Source organism: Ruditapes philippinarum, unplaced genomic scaffold (assembly GCF_026571515.1).
Source record: "Ruditapes philippinarum isolate M1 unplaced genomic scaffold, ASM2657151v2 ctg1096_1_1_1_1, whole genome shotgun sequence".
Taxonomy (NCBI): Eukaryota; Metazoa; Mollusca; class Bivalvia; order Venerida; family Veneridae; genus Ruditapes; species Ruditapes philippinarum.
The window spans coordinates 92,428-109,249 of NW_026867118.1; the positions used below are offsets into that span (position 1 = coordinate 92,428).

Genomic DNA, 16,822 nt, shown 5'->3' on the forward strand with positions numbered 1-16,822 from the left:
AGTTGAGTGGTCAACTTACCTTATTATATAACAATAGAAGTCTTTTCTTTGTAAGAAATTCCCTGAGAGAAACTCCATGGTCCAGAAACAGTTCAATAAAATCTACCCTGTTCAGTTGTATAGCAGAGAACATAACATCGTCCAAACTTCCAGTCTGTAATAGATATTTACAGTGTTGCTAATAAATGTGCTAAGAAAGTTATCAGTTGCTCTGTATGTACAGGTAATTTTTCTTATTGCAGCTCCTTCACACATTGCTTTAGGCACAATAACCCGCATGTGTAGAACCATCATCCTTGTAAACTAACTTAGAGTAATTTTTAGGACAATCTTTGGTTTGTTTTTCTTAAAAAAAGATAAACTCACAAAGCTAGAAGTTCAAATCGAAGATTATTGCATGGCTAGGCCATGTTTCTATTTAATGATTTATATAAAGTTGTTTTAATACAGTCAATGTGTTAAAAATTCTACTTACCGGCCATCTTTTATCATCAGTGAAGATATCACTTTTTGCAACATCAATTCTGTTCCAGGCTAGGGCAAGACGTAGCTGGTCAAATACCTGATTCTTATTGGCTATAAAATAAAGATTGAAATTGAACCGTCAATCTATTAAGCTAAGGCACACATGTATTCAAAATTTAGAGGAAAGTGTATGTTGTTTTAAGCACTTAAAGACTTGCTTTGTCTCTACATGAATCAGATATTATTTGAATAATATTCATAGTCAACTAATTGTGCACTTCCATATATGCACAAAAAAAACTTCCTTTTTTAAAAAAAAACATGGAAAAAGTTCTTGAAACTCCCTTCCTATGACTAAAAGAGGAATAATTCTATTCATTTTGCAGATGCCTATCCTAGGAATAAATTTTTTTCTGTTGCTAAACTACTTTCATTGACATGCAGGTACATAAGCACGATTTTCCAATTCCAAAAGCATTGTACGGCTTATTCCATTTTTCTTGTACAGAATGCCTTGAACTTTATTACTAAATATAAGATCATGTTTACCTTTCAATAATGCCTGTAACATAGCAACATCAATCTCTTTAACACCTGACTTATTATCTAGCTCAAACACTGACATGAGGTCACATTTTTCTAGACAGTCTTTTATACGACCAACATGTGTATCTACATCGTTCTTAAACTCTTTTTCCACCATCTCTTTCACTTCTACTAGCAGGGAATCATCCATGAATCTCCGTGCTCTGAAAATAACAAATATATCAAGACGAAAATAAGAAAAATCCAATCAGACCATAAATGGCAGGCCGTTGTTTCCTTGAGCAAGAAAACTTTACATTTATTGCTCAGTACTGGTTGGTTCAAGGAAGAGGTTCGAGAGTGTTTCAATAAGCTTAGAGCTTTCAACACAATCGAATAAATAAATTCATATAAACTAAATTGCTGATATATAATTTTTAGGTAATCTTTTATGTTATTTGTTAGTGAATAATTATAATCTACACAATTATGAAATTTAACCATGTTTGAAACAGTTGAAAAATTATAATATTTATATCCCTGCCAAACCACTGTAGATTTTTTTTCTTTCCCTAATCTAGCAATATTATACATTTATATACATGTATTGGAAGTTACAAACAAGATTGCATTTGAGAAAAATGCTATGCCACCGCTTGGTTCAAATTTCATAGCTGTACATCAAAGAACAAGAAAGTAGGTCACATCATCAAAATCTAGGTCACCTGATATCAAAGTTCAATTTCACAACTAAAACTGTGCACATGGTCAAAATGTCATTGCTGTACATCAAAGGACAAGAAAGTGGGTCACTGTTCCCTTGGGCAAAGCATAATTTTTACCCAAGGGTTTAATTCAAAACAATCTTGATTCAGGTCCACCAAACAACATTTCAAGTCAAATATCTAAGCTATAGCTTTCTCCCATTCAGAAAACATTTGTTTTATTTTCTGTTTTTACTATGTGTACATAATGAGAATCACTGCCCCCGGGCAGGGCCAATTTTGACACTACCTTTGGTAGAGGACCTATAAATGATATTATATATCAAACATCAAAGCTCTATGCCTTGTACTTTCAGACAAAAATATTTTTTATTTTTTCACTATATGTACATAATGAAAATCAATGACCCCCATGGCGGGGGCAATTTTGACCCCAGGGCTATAATTTGAACAATCTTGCTAGAGGTTCACTTCACAATGTTTCATGCAAAATATCTTAACTCTAGCCTTTGTAAATTTAGAGAAGATGATTTTTAAGTTTTTACAATATACATATAAGGAAAACCTATGGCCCCCGGGGGCGGGGCTAATTTTGACACTAGAGGCAAAATTTGAACAACTTTGATAGAGTACTTTTAGATGATATGATTTAACAAATATTAAAGCTCTAAGCCTTGTATCTTCAGACAATAAGATTTATTACTATATGTATATATTGAAAACCAATGACCCCCAGGGCGGGGGCAATTTTGACCCCAGGGCTATAATTTGAACAATCTTGCTAGAGGTTTACTACACAATGTTTCATGCAAAATATCTAACTTCTAGCATTTGTCAATTGCTAAAAGAATTTTTTTTAAAGTTTTTACTATAAGTTTTTACTATATACATATAAGGAAAACCAATGACCCCCGGGGCATCCCGATTTTGCACCCAGGGCTATAATTTGAACAATCTGGGAAGAGGTCTACCAGACAATGCCTTATGCAAAATATCTAAGCTCTAGGCCTTTTGGGTCTTTACAAGAAGGTATTTTAAGTTTTTACTATATGTTACGTGTTATTTGTGCCGTGTGGCGGCTGTAAAATGTCTCCCCGTACATTTAATCAATGATGTTATATTTTCGATCCTTGAAGATCGTTCAGCACGACATTATTGTTGTGCTTGTGGTATTTTTAGTTTCAACTTTTCGGCATTTTCTAGTTGGGTGGTTCCAATATTCCTACTTGAATAATGTTGAATCACCCTCAGGATATGTTGCCTGCTTTTTAAATTTGTCTTTTGACGTCTTATCTGTGATACGCAGGCTTCATAACCTCGGATCCCCTTTCAAAATTCCATTTTATTTAGTTCCACCCATTGTTTTCTCGTTTAGGGCACACGCTTTTTATTACTTGGGGACCATACGCCGCTTTTCATGGAATGGCACAGAAGTGTCACATTGAAGGTTCCATGATAACCGCCGTATGAACACATCTGCGGATGTTTCTAAATTCAAAATTTTACTATTTCATGTTTAAATGTTGAATTCTGCTTAAGCCGGTGCTAGGGGGCGTGGACGGTAACTTGCACTTTCCAGTACCGTCCGTGAACAGGCTCAATCAAACAGAGCCTGCAACATTTTCAATTTTGCCGTGTTGGGCTTTCTTTAGGGATTCTGTATTTATCTATTTTACTATATGTACATATTGTGAAAATCAATGACCCCGGGGCGGGGCCGATTTTGACCCCAGGGCTATAATTTGAACAATCTTGGTAGAGGTCTACCAGACAATGCATTATGCAAAATATCTAAGCTCTAGGCCTTTTTGGTCTTTACAAGAAGATTTTTTAAATTTATTCTAATAATTTCTTTTGGTTGCCATGGCAACCAGATTTCTGCATGGACTGAAATTCTTTGAACAACTTTGGAAGCCCTTCACCCAAGGATCAATCCTGCCAAGTTTGGTTGAAATTGGACTAGTGGTTTTTCACAAGAAGATTTTTTAAGTTCACTATATAATCTATATAACACACACACAAACAAACGAACAAACACACACACAGGTGAATCGCTATATGCCACCGCATCGCAGATGCTGCGGTGGCATAAAAATATAACCTGTAAGTTACATTAAAAGTTATCAAGACAAAAAGTCATGCTAAAGTCATGGGCCTTGGTAAATGACATATAGTTATGACACTAAAGATAAGTTACAAGAACTTCTTCCGCAATCGAGCTAAAATAAATATGTTTAAACTATACACTCTGCAAACAACATACTTTTTCTGTTTCTTTCCTTCCTGGTCTGTTGCTTCTATTTCTTCTTCCTTTGAGTTCTGATAAGCGTATGCTAGAATATCAGCAGCTCTACCCGACCCCTTTACTATCACAGATGGTGTATTGTTTTGTATAGCTTGATGTACCGTCTCCAACGTACCTGGTCCGCCCTCCAACACTAACAACACTATAGGCACTGATACTGCATCTGTTTAGAAAGTATACAAAACTTTTACATAAAGTATATAACTAAGTAACATAATTGCAATAACATTTATACTTAAGTTTTTGTTAATTATTCAACTACAGTGGCAATCATTACACATGTATAGCAAATCAAATAACGCTTGACATTCACTAAAATTAGAAGTGCATTAATTAATAAGGTTTGATTACAGGTGGCACTTCTGATCACATAAAAAACTCTGCAGGCAAGTTTTTTCCATAATTTTCCTTCCTAGCTGAACAAACCATTGGCTATTCCCATTATGTTTGAACAACAGCTGTAGGAAGGACTGTGTGCTTGACTATTCACAGTGCATGAAAGTAAAAGAATTTTCCATGTACAAAAAGGGTTTTAATTCAGTAAAAATCAATGTAAGAGTTAAGAGCCTTTGACAGTGCCCTACTTTTATGTTCTCAAATAAGTGTGTGAAGTTTCAACCTATTCTCTTCAGTAGTTTTAGAGATACCAACTTGCATGCATAAACTTAACAAAGGTGGACCCCGACAACTGGGTGAGTACAATAGCTCTCCCTATTCTTCGATTAAGCAAATAATCGTCTGATATAATTATCTACATACTGTCTCCTGTGTCTGTTCTTATTTTGGCTATTTTATTTTCTAGTCTTGCTCTGAACGGAATCTCCACTGCGAACTTGTGTTCTGTAGCATTATCCACAAGGATAAAATGTGTATGATTTGGGTCAAGAAAACTCTCCTTAGGTTTCTGTTCCTTCTCAATTCTGTAGTTAGCTGGCCACAATCCTGTACACTGTAAAAACAAACATACATCTTATATTTTGATATAAATCTTAAGTCTGACTAGTCTCTTGAATAAGAATAGCTTTTTCAGTATAAAAATACTTTTTTAGTAAAAAAAATAGAACTCATAATGGAATAACAAATTTAGGAATAGCAAGACAACGATTTAATGTGATGCTGTAAAAGACTTTGCACTCAATAATTTGGTGGTTAAATTTTTGTAATAGCAGCTATGAAAAAGTTTGAGATCCAAATTTATTTTTGTAATTTAGATGGAGAAGTCTAATCCCTTAGTAACATCTTTGTTTTGTTCCCTGATAAACTATTTCTTTGTATGATTTCATACACATTCCTCATTACAACTCTAATACACTCAATTAGCATATAAACAATACATCTATTCTGAATCTTGCTTATTTTGCAAATCAAGTTTGAAGTTACCTATTTGAAAGGCAAGACTTAGGGAAAATAAGGAAAAATAATTATTATATACTAGTACTTATAAATGAAATTATGAGAAATATTGATGAAATAAAATGCATATTTTCAATTTCCATATTTCACATTAAAAATTTACTTATCACTGCAGTGAAACATATTTTCTGTATTTTCACTGGTGTCTTGCTATTGCCACTCATAAAATATTTATTGCCATACCACTCTAAGAAAATAATTCCTGTATTATAGAAAAAAAAAACATGAATATCCTCTATATGTTAAGTAATAATTTTTTGAAATGAGAATTTTACAAAATGGAATAGTATCGACCTGATCATCAATGAGAACTTCTTTGTTTTGTATACACCCCCATGGTGCTATACCAATTGAGATAACAGGGTTCTTTGATGTTGATGCTACACCAAAATCTTTAACAGCTTCGCCTACGTGTTTCATCACACCAGCATGAGTCCCTCCTGTCACAATCCAAGCTCCTGTAAAAAAAATCAACTTTACTTTCTCTCTTTCATTAACACTTAACCTGCTTGATTTTTGTTTGTTTTTCTGGTTTTTACGCAGATTTTAACACATGTTTGGGTAATATCTCAGCGGTATATTTAATTGGTATACCTTGCTTAATTGGCTTTACCTTGTTTAAAATTTGGAACAGTCCAATCATATTTTTAATAGAGAAACAAAATCAATAACAAAACTTTGCAAAAGTATTGAGAATGGTTTCAATGTACAGATTTTCAGGCTGGCCTGGCTCTATACTGGTCTTAAAGGCTTAGCAGTTTTGGGTATAGCATCCCAAGGATTTATGCATTCAATTAATTAAGCCATCTTAGCCGCTTTCTATATGTAATATTTTGAACATAGTTGTTACAAATTCTGTTGCTACAGAATGTATCTATATATGTTTGAATTTTCAAATTCTGTATTAAACGATTCAAACTTACATAAATCTACAATAACTTAAACTTGAAAATGTCCTTAAATTCTCAATGTCAAACATGGCTGGCTTTTTATCATTGCAGAGGAAAAATCCTGTACATACAACTAAACAACTTGTCATATCTTTAGTACATATCTTTAAAGACAGAACTAAAGAAAACTCTTATGCAAAAAAGTATTGCAAATTTGTTAAGGTTTTCCTATAACTAAAAGCATCAAACATTTATTTGCCAATGAGAGAGATTGTATGGTGAGAATAGATTGATCAAACTTTACCTGTTGTTAAAGCAGTCTTCATCAGACCTCGTCTGAATGTCTCCTTGAGTCGTTTGTTCATTTGAAAGTTTTTGGCACCACCAGTCACTGAGATGAGAAGATTTGGCTTGTCCAGTCCCCATACCTGCATCATCAGGTCTAACATGTCCGACATCTTTGTGTCTACGTCTACCCGTATATACTGTAAGAAAAACAAACACAGGGTTCTCGCTAGGATTTTCAAAATATGAGTCCTGCCTGAGAGTGGTTAACAATTTGGACTAAAGATTTCTTGCCACTTTGGTCCAAACCATTTTTGCCATTGTTTCATTAAGTAAGAGAGTTAACACTCAATGCTCAGTACCGGTTGGTTACTTTCCCACATTACCACCATAGCATACAAGTGGAATTGTGATATTTTTACCATTCATACAATTTCCACCATAACATAAAAGCAGAATAATGATATTATATACATTTCGCACAATTTCCACCATAACATTAAAGCAGCATTATGAAAGTTTTTACCTTTCCCACATTTCCACCATAGCCCACAAATTCTATGTCTCCAAACGCATTTGTTGTTTTCTGGATGGAATGTTTCTTGTATGCCCACTTTTCATCTTCCAGGTGCTTTTTGTCTGCATTTGGAATATGTTTGTTGTAGGCATATCCACACTGGCAATTAACTTTTCTCCTTCTGTAGAAAAAAATAATAGATTGATCAAGCTTTTCATTTTTTAATCTATGTCAAAATTTTATACCACTTGAAATTCTTCACCGTCTCATCTTGACTTGTTGGGTCTGAAGTCACTTTTACAGAGCATTCACCATTTCAGGGTAAATTTTGTCACACCAAAAGAATGTTCGCCATTTTAAGGTTTAGAATTCTTTTGTAATGTTCACAAATTAAGGGTAATTTTTGTCACACCAGAAGTGTGGTCACCATTATAAGGTTTAAAGTTCATATTGTAATGTTCACAAATTAAGGGTAATTTTTGTCACACTTGAGGAATGTTCACCATTTTAGGGGAATGAAGTCACTATTGTAATGTTAACAAATTTTGGGTAAATCACCACCTGAAGAGTTTCAGGGTTTAAAGTAACACCTGAAGAGTGTTCACCATTAAAGGGTAGAGTGTTTGTCCTTTCAGGGTTTAGTTCACTTCTGAAAAGTGCTGTAGAGAGCTCACAATTTTAGGCTTTATTTATTAGGTCAGTCATGGAGAATTCATTATTTAAGGGTTTAAGGTCAGTCCTTGAATTCACAAAGTCAGTCAAGGAGAGTTCACAGTTTCAGGGTTTAATGACAGTCCTGAAGAATTCACAATTTAAATTCTGGAGAATTTACAATTTCAGGTTTTAAAGTCTGTCCTGGAGTGTTCACCATTTAAGGGTTAAAAGTCACTCAGCAGCTGAAAAGTCACAGTTCACACTTTCAAGAATGTTTTGCTTATCTCTGTACAACAAGTATGTACTATCAAAATGTAAGTCCTCTAAAATTATGTCAAAGAACAACACCAATTTTAAGTTACTCATTTATCTTCAAGAGTGTTGGCAGGTGGTATAATTATAGAATTTAATTATTATGGAAGTTTTATTTTTAAATTATTAAAAAGAACATTATATATTCAAAATCACTCACTCTTCTTCTGGAGTGTTGGCAGGTGGTATAAAACTTGAACATTCCCGGCGTTTTATGTGACCACGTATCCATTTTGTCTCCTCATCCAATTCCTGGAAATAATAAAGTTCAATGTCAACAATGACTGCTTCTGACTTAATAATGTAATAATTAGACTGGTTAATTTAGTTTATACAAATTTATTTTCGCTAGATTGTGTTGGAAGCTATTAGCTTAATGAAACACTGTAGAATCTGTTCCCCAGGGACCAACCAGTACTCAAAGCAAGGAATGTTAACTTTCTTGCTCAAGGAAACGACAGCTTGCCCTAGACAGAATTTGAACCGACGCAGTCATCAATCCTTAGATTACAAGTGTGACGTGTTAAGCACTCCGCCATGTCATTATTTTATTTGATTGTTTTAACAAGTGATATCTCACTTTAACCTGCTATATTTGTTTGAAGGACCAGTCCAGCTTCTAATTTTGGAACTGTCCATTATCAAATTTGGGGATATCAAGATGAAAATTTAAAGTTAGCCAACAGTATATAGCCTGGTAGGCTGGCCAGGCTCTATTCTCACCAGGTGGCTATTGGTAATCATTTTTGGTTTAAGGAGGGTAAAGTTAAATATTGGACAACACTGAATTTGTTACATGGAATTTTGATGCTGTGAATTTGGAAAAGACATTTCAGTATCAAAGTACTTTTGATACTAACAAAGTTTTTTTTTACTAGCAAATAGACACCAATGGTCGGCATCTTCCCCTCAGTAAAAACAACATTAACATGTCTTGGCTGGCAAAATGGTAATGGCTTAGGGTTTTCTTTTTTCCGTTAGCATTCAAAATGTAAATCTAACCATAATATTACACTGTAACAGTACAAAACTATTTTTGCACTGAATATGAATTTCATTTTTTTTTAAAAAGAAATGTCTATTTTTATTATGCTTGACCCTTTGACCCATATTTCCTCAAAATTTTAAAAGTATTTTAGTAAAATTTCTTTCGAACACAATGCCTGAACCAGGACTCACTGTCAATGTCCATTTATCCACTTATAGTACAATAATTTATTATCATGTGTTCTATTTTTTCAACTGTCTATTCAAACTATTCTAAACATACTCTGAAACTGAAACTTATTTGATTAAACGCCTAATTTTAAACATTGTTAATTCAGTGGCGTTGTATTATATTCAATAACAAAAAAATGAAATATTGTTTAATCAGTTAATTCTCTGAACATACTTACCAATAGAACAATGGCCATGCCATAATGATAGCAACAATACAATATTACATTACATAGCTAGGGCTTGGTACCAAAGGGTTGTAACTCTTACTCATATTAAAAAAAGAAGGAGTTACAACCCTTTCACACCAAGCTATTTATTATTAGATTAGATATCATGTTAGTTTTCCTGCATTTTAAAAATATAAACCTATCTAAACATTGGGTATCATCAAGCCAAAATAGTGTAGATTATAAGAATGAAAATTTATTCACAACAAAACAGTGCTTTTTAGGCTACTTTCTGTCCCATTCCAATCTTCCAAAGTGCTTTTTGCAAAATTTTCCAACAAAAAAGTATAAAAATCATACTGGAAGAATGTTCTGTCAGGTTTTTACATTAAAATTTTTTGGGGGCTTTTTGGTGACGCTGATGAGCGGCATCGTCTCTTATGGAATGCTTTTTATTTTGGCCTATGGAAGGAGCTGTTGTTGTAAGCAGTTAATGTCATGTTGTGTTAATTAGTTTTATTTTGATTCGTAAAAATCAAGTAAACAAAATTAATATTGTATTTAATAACTTTATATAACAAGAGCTGTCGGTAGGACAGCACGCTCGACTATTCTAAGTGCTTGATAGTACGACCCTCCAATTATGACCCTAAGTGCATGTGTAAAGTTTCAAGTAAATATCTTTGAAGACCTTTAACCAAAATTTCTAAGTTTCAAAGGGGCAAATAATTCTGCAAATATTGCAGTATTTAAAGTATTTTAAATTTCAATTGAATATCTCAAGCAATAATTGAGATATTTGACTTTACAAAAAAACTTTAACCAAAATTTCTAAGTTCCAAAGGGGCATAATTCTGTCAATATTGTAGGCATAGTTATCCAACTTGTCAATCTGATGTACCTTGTTACTATAAATAAGTATTGTAAGTTTCAATTGAATATCTCAAGCAATAATTGAGATATTTGACTTTACAAAAAACTTTAACCAAAAGTTCTAAGTAAAAAAGGGGCATAATTCTCTCAATATTGTAGGCAGAGTTATCCAACTTGTCAATCTGATGTACCTTGTTACTATAAATAAGTATTGTAAGTTTCAATTGGATATCTCAAGTAATAATTGAGATATTTGACTTAACAAAAAACTTTAACCAACGCAGACGCAGACGCGGACGCTGACGCCGACGCCGGGGCGACTACAATAGCTCTCATATTCTTCGAATAGTCGAGCTAAAAAGCATGTGCATTGTGATATTATTTTCCTTAAATTGCAGGCTCAGTTTAACAGCTTGTCCCTTAGCTTTATAGGCAATACTAAAACCCGAATTTCGAATATCGTTGTGGTCTACATTGATGCCGTATTCTTTTTCATTAAAGTTTTTATTACTTTATTTCTTCTGACAAGGATGTTAATTATAGATAAAAAATAGCTTGTATTTGCTCCCCTTTCATAAGAATTATGACAGAATTTTCACTTCCTGAAATGACCTGCTTAACCAGTTGACCCCTATGTTGAAAAAAAATCATTACAATAAACACTAACCAGGCTGTATGCTTTTAATTCTTTTAAAACATTGCCAAACCGTCTCCTTGCATCCTTTTCTTTCTGTAATTGTTCTTGTTTCACTGCCTTCACTTGAGATTTAAGTTCACCTAGAACGGAAGCATGTTTTTTCACGACTGACTGACTCCTATCCGTTCTTATGTTTACTTTCGGTACGATATCCATGTCAACTTCATCATCTTCATTATTCCCATTAAAGTCAGCATCAATCATATCAACTGCTTCTAACGAATCCCTGCTCCAGTAAGAAGCAAGAAACCGGACAGCTCTCTTTTTGTCTCTTTTATACTTTTCCTGTTTTTCAACACTATTCGGTTCACCAAGAGCAGAACAATTCTCCTTTGTGGTATCTTCAAACACTTCCCCATCTACTTCGTCACTACTTACAGAATCTAATGAAGATACTGCATCATGTTTGGTAAGAGGAAATGCATTCATTCGGATATAATGATAATCACCTATGGAAACACGCTCCCTTCTGGACATGCAAACAATTTCTTCTCCATCTAAAGCATCAACTTTTAAAACCTCTTCTTCTTTCACATCCGAGTCACATTCACTTATCAGAGATGGTTCGATATTTGTAATTTCAATGTCATATTTTTTTTCTTCTACCACAGCAGATGTCTTTTCAATTAATTTTGAATCTTCAACATTACTTCTAGCATGATTCTGATTGCTATCCATTCTGTATGTGTGAGGTCTATCTGACTTTTCATTATAAAATGATTTACTGTTACTTATATCTTCAACGTTATTGTTAGACTGATCTATAATTTGGTCTTCCAAGCTTTGTTCCAAACCAGGGAATGTATTCATATGAATGTTATTTAGGCTTATGTCTTCAACTTCTATGTCTACTTGCTCAGTGGCGTCTTCACGCTCTCTTTTAAGATCACTATCGAGCTTTATCCAACTTTCTTCGCTATCAATACTGGCTCCTAGGAGAGGTGAGGTATCAGAAGTTACATCTTCCACAAAATGCCTCCGTCCACCAGCATCATTGCTGGTGCCTACTGTTTGTTCAGACTGTCTGTCCATCTTATTCATTTTGTTGCCAACATCTACACTATCCTGAATCACTTCATCATTTTCTGAAGACATTGCTATTGCTGCTACACTGTCAGCTAACACAACTTAATGCTTCTCTGATACCATGTGTTGCCTTTTTGTTTGTTTGGTTTTATAGCGCAACAACACAGTTTAGTTCATACAATGTGTTGAAATTGGATTGCTTAAAATATATTCTAATCTTAGTTTCAAGACACTGACTTCAATCATTTACTAGCCATCTTCTTCTTTTCAGGAATATTATAAAATTTGCTGTATTTCTTATTCCCTGTAAAAAAAACAAGAAAAAACAATACATTACTATATAACATTTCACATGTCTTAGTGATACTGATATGGGAAGCCCAAAACACACATGCTTAAATCACACTGTTTATACATGACACTATATCTCCACTTATGTAACTGATACATTACACATTATTAAAAGGAAGAAGAATAGCTAGAAGCTAGTCTTCAAATTCATTTATCATCACTTTCACTTGTACATGATGGTGTAATCTGACCTGTAAATGATGGTGTAGCCCGATTTGTGCCAATGGTATAATCTCATCTGTACATGATAATGTTTTCTTAATAGTACAATGCTCATGTTACATGGGTTTTTACAACAAATGCAACCTAGCTGAGAATTGAGTTGCTTTTTCCCTGCTGTGATTTCTTAGCGCAGTATCTATGACAATGAAAAATATCTATATATAAATATATAATTATATAAGTTTAATCCAAGTTTCTAGCATTTATTTAATTATACACATATTTCTTTACTCGAGACAGAATCATTATTAAAACTGCCAGCCGGAAAAAGGATCTTTTAGGGGTTCTCTCACTGTTGATTGGTTAAAATTTAGTTGACCAATAATTAGACATTATTTCTGAAGAGGCTGATTTAAATATTTTGGCTCAAGTCTGAAATACCTGTGAAATAACTTAAATAGTTTCCAATCACCATGACAATTGTCTATGTTATTAAAAAGAATTAAGATTACAGCTGTTGTTAATATATCAAATATTTTACACCTCTTTGTCTGCTGTAAAGGTAATTAGCCCAGGGCAATTTCGGAAACAATATGTCACCTGTTGAGACATTCTGATTGAAAACATAAATGTAATTGACTCAAACAAAAACCTGCAATTTTTATGTAATTTTTGTTTTAATTAATGCTTCCCAGGGATCACCTTTTTCAAGATTTTTGAAATAAAACAAAAAATCCAAAAATTAAGTTTTGGCACATAAACATGTATACTTAGCTTTGAATTGGACAATATAAAATAAAATTCAAAATAAATAAATTAAAAAAAAATACAGGAAAAAATCTGATTTTTTTATAAGATGACACCTTGTTTGTACCTAAGCTTACAAGTGAATGATTGAGTTGCCTCACTTGAACATAACTATGTGAACATACTGGCAAATGATTGAGTTGCCTCCCTTGTATTACAATTGTGTGAACACACTGGTAAATGATTGAGTTGTCTCACATGAACATAACTGTGTGAGTAATTGAGTTTCCTCCCTTGTATTATAATTGTGTGAACATACTGGTAAATGATTGAGTTGTCTCACATGAACATAACTCATGAGCATCCTGGTGAATAATTGAGTTGCCTCCCTTGTATTATAATTGTGTGAGCATACTGGCAAATGATTGAGTTGCCTCACTTGAACATAACTGTGTGAACATACTGGTGAATGATTAAGTTGCCTCCCTTGTATTATAATTGTGAGGACATACTGGTGAATGATTGAGTTGCCTCCCTTGTATTATAAATGTGTGGACATACAAGTGAATGATTGAGTTGACTCACTTGAAAATAGCTGTGTGAACATACTGGCAAATGATTGAGTTGCCTCACTTGAACATAACTGTGTGGACTTACTGGTGAAAGATTGAGTTGTCTCCCTTGTTATATAATTGTGTGAACAAACTGATGAATGATCGAGTTGCTTCACTTGAGCATAATTGTGTGAACATACTGGCAAATGATTGAGTTGCCTCACTTGAACATAACTGTGTGAACATGCTGGTGAATAATTGGGTTGCCTCACTTTAGCATAATTGTGTGAATGTACTGGTTAATGATTTGGTTGCTTCCCTTGTAATTAATTGTTTGAACCTGTACTGTACTGGTGAATGATTCAGTTGCCTCACTTGAACAAAAATGTGTGAACGTACTGGCAAATGATCGAGTTGCCACACTTTAACATAACCATGTGAACATACTGGTGAATGATTGGGTAGCCTCACTAGAACATAACTGTGTAACAAATACTTTTGAATGACTGGGTTGCCTTCCTTGTATTATAATTGTGTGAACATACTGGTGAATGATTGAGTTGCCTCACGTGAACATAACCTTGTGAACATACTTGTGAATGACTGACTTGCCTAACATGAACATAATTTTGTGAACATACTTGCAAATGACCGAGTTGCCTCACATGAACATAATTGTGTGAAAATACATGTATTGGCAAATGACTGGGTTGCCTTACTTGAACACAATTGTGAGAACATACTGGTGAATAACTGAGTTGCCTCATTTGATAATTGTGTGAATGTGCAGATAAATGATTGAGTTGACATAACTATGTTATTTTAACAATAAGGTCACTATAAAATTAATTCTTAAAACTTCCTACTAATTCATAGACAAGTATATTTCTTCCTAGAAACATTTTAAATGTTTAAGCAGTAGATAATTGAGCACAGTTAACTTAAATAATAAATGAGGAAAAGAATTAAGTAAAACAAGAAGTAACAAATGCACACAAATATTAAACAGTGGTAATACTGTGACTAAAATAATGGAGCATTATAAATTTATGATTTTAAATTATAACTAAATACTAATAAAAATACAAGAAAATGAAACAGAATAATAATGGCAAAATCATCTAAATAATAAAATAATAATAATTCAACTTACAATCTATCCACTATAAGAAGATAATTTAACAAACTATATCCAACAAAACGTGACTGTGTTTACAGACTGTGTCAAATAAACATAGTGTTAAACAGGCAATGGTGTGTGAAGGATGCATAACTGAAATGCGTTGACTTCAGTAATATCCTAAACACATTAATTTCTCACAAATAAGTATATAAATATGTTGTTTTCCTTTTTCATAGACTACCAGAGTGAAAATGTTTCTCAAGATAAAACTAAGCACATGACTAGTGTGTGTCTGTGTATGTGTGTTTTATGCACATCATCAAATAGATAGTATCTGCATTAGACAATAAACACAGTATCTTACACTTCACTCAACAGGTTGTATACAATGGAAATTGCTTAAGGCTATAAGATCTAAGTGAAGTATGAAAGAATAAAATTAAAACAATTTAATCGACCATATCCGCTGTAACTTACTAACTTATTTACATCCTGTAAGCTATCCAATATAAGTGCAGCAAATAATGGCATTATAAGTCAAGGGCACAAAAATATTTACGAAATGTACCTTATACAGCACTGACTGACCCAATTAATTAATAGACAATGAACATGGATTAAAAAATTATCAATTAATGTGTCAGTGAATTAATACTTAAATGAAAATTGCAAGTTTATCCAAAAGAAATTTTAAGGGAAAGAACTCTGCATCTCACCAAATAACTAGTATATTTACTTAATATATTGTTCAGAAAAAATGACTTCACAAAATTACAGATAATTATTGTAATTATTGTACATGTAATATGTATCCGTCAAATAACTAAAATCTGACTTAATTTGATTGAAACTTAATCTTGTGTAGACTTAAACTTAATACAACATCTGAAAATTTATTTGAATTAATTTTTGCTCTTTCTTTACTACTGATATGCATAGACTGTATTAAAAATTCACATTCATTTGTTGTAAAAAAAACAAAACAAAAAAATCTCTTAAGTCAAATAAGTATGGTACCTGTAATCTAGAAGACAGCGATTTCATTGAAATGGCATGTTGGTTGCTTTCCGTCTTCGAAAATGTCAAAATCTAGCAATATTTAGTTTTTACTGATTTTTGTAACAATATACACTAAGACACTTGATATATACTGACACTTGACAATTAACAAGAGATACTTGTTCTCTTCTTTATAATTTGCATACATGTACTTTAAGAAAATGGGTCTAAATCGACTAAACAGTAAATTTGTAAAAAAAAGTTTCCATAAACTTTATGTATATATAATTGCCACATAATTAGCGAAGAAGCAAAATTACATAATTAAAATAGTCAGGGCTTCCATAAGTGGAAGTTTGGGAATAATTTACTCCTTATTTTGGTATGTAACTTCCAAAATTTAACCCTTTTTCTTCTTGATCTATATAATGTGACTTAGAAAGTCAAACATTTAAAGGTCTCTGACTTCCAAATTTTGGAACTTAATGGAAGTCTTGAATAATTGAATTTAATTGCTTGGCACAAAAGCAATAATATTTGTAATACTTGTATTTATACAGACAACATGTAGTATTTAACAAACCTTCAAAATTTTAGAACACACCTGACTTAGAATACAACGAAAATCATATATAGATTTTAAAACAAAGATTGCCTTAATGTGGTTCTACTCAGGTTCGCTTAAGTGCCAGTACAATAATGCACAGACATACATCTAGCTAGTCTTACTCTACCAGTAAAGCTAGAATTTTCATACCTCTTGATTAATACAGCTTAATGAAATATGCAGATGCACATAACCTATTAGTTG

The 16,822-nt window shown here is 33.0% G+C and overlaps 1 protein-coding gene across 11 annotated transcripts in view; it reads right to left on the reverse strand.

Annotated features, from left to right (window-relative positions):
• LOC132734910 (transient receptor potential cation channel subfamily M member-like 2) overlaps window positions 1-16,822 on the reverse strand; it is a 62,837-nt gene that overhangs the window by 36,257 nt on the left and 9,758 nt on the right. For 4 of the 11 annotated variants that reach the window (XM_060721785.1, XM_060721786.1, XM_060721782.1 and 1 more), the window contains exons 1-11: window positions 15,043-15,173; window positions 11,020-12,379; window positions 8,252-8,343; window positions 7,135-7,306; window positions 6,628-6,808; window positions 5,728-5,891; window positions 4,780-4,969; window positions 3,979-4,183; window positions 1,015-1,214; window positions 476-576; window positions 20-154 (exon numbers count right to left, since the gene is read on the reverse strand). In XM_060721785.1, the coding sequence (XP_060577768.1) occupies window positions 20-154; window positions 476-576; window positions 1,015-1,214; window positions 3,979-4,183; window positions 4,780-4,969; window positions 5,728-5,891; window positions 6,628-6,808; window positions 7,135-7,306; window positions 8,252-8,343; window positions 11,020-12,144 (2,565 nt within the window). In that variant the 5' untranslated portion in view covers window positions 12,145-12,379; window positions 15,043-15,173. Of the gene's footprint in view, window positions 1-19; window positions 155-475; window positions 577-1,014; window positions 1,215-3,978; window positions 4,184-4,779; window positions 4,970-5,727; window positions 5,892-6,627; window positions 6,809-7,134; window positions 7,307-8,251; window positions 8,344-11,019; window positions 12,380-15,042; window positions 15,176-16,029; window positions 16,136-16,822 lie in introns of those variants that run through there. The other 7 variants (XM_060721791.1, XM_060721792.1, XM_060721789.1 and 4 more) reach the window with 4 other exon arrangements.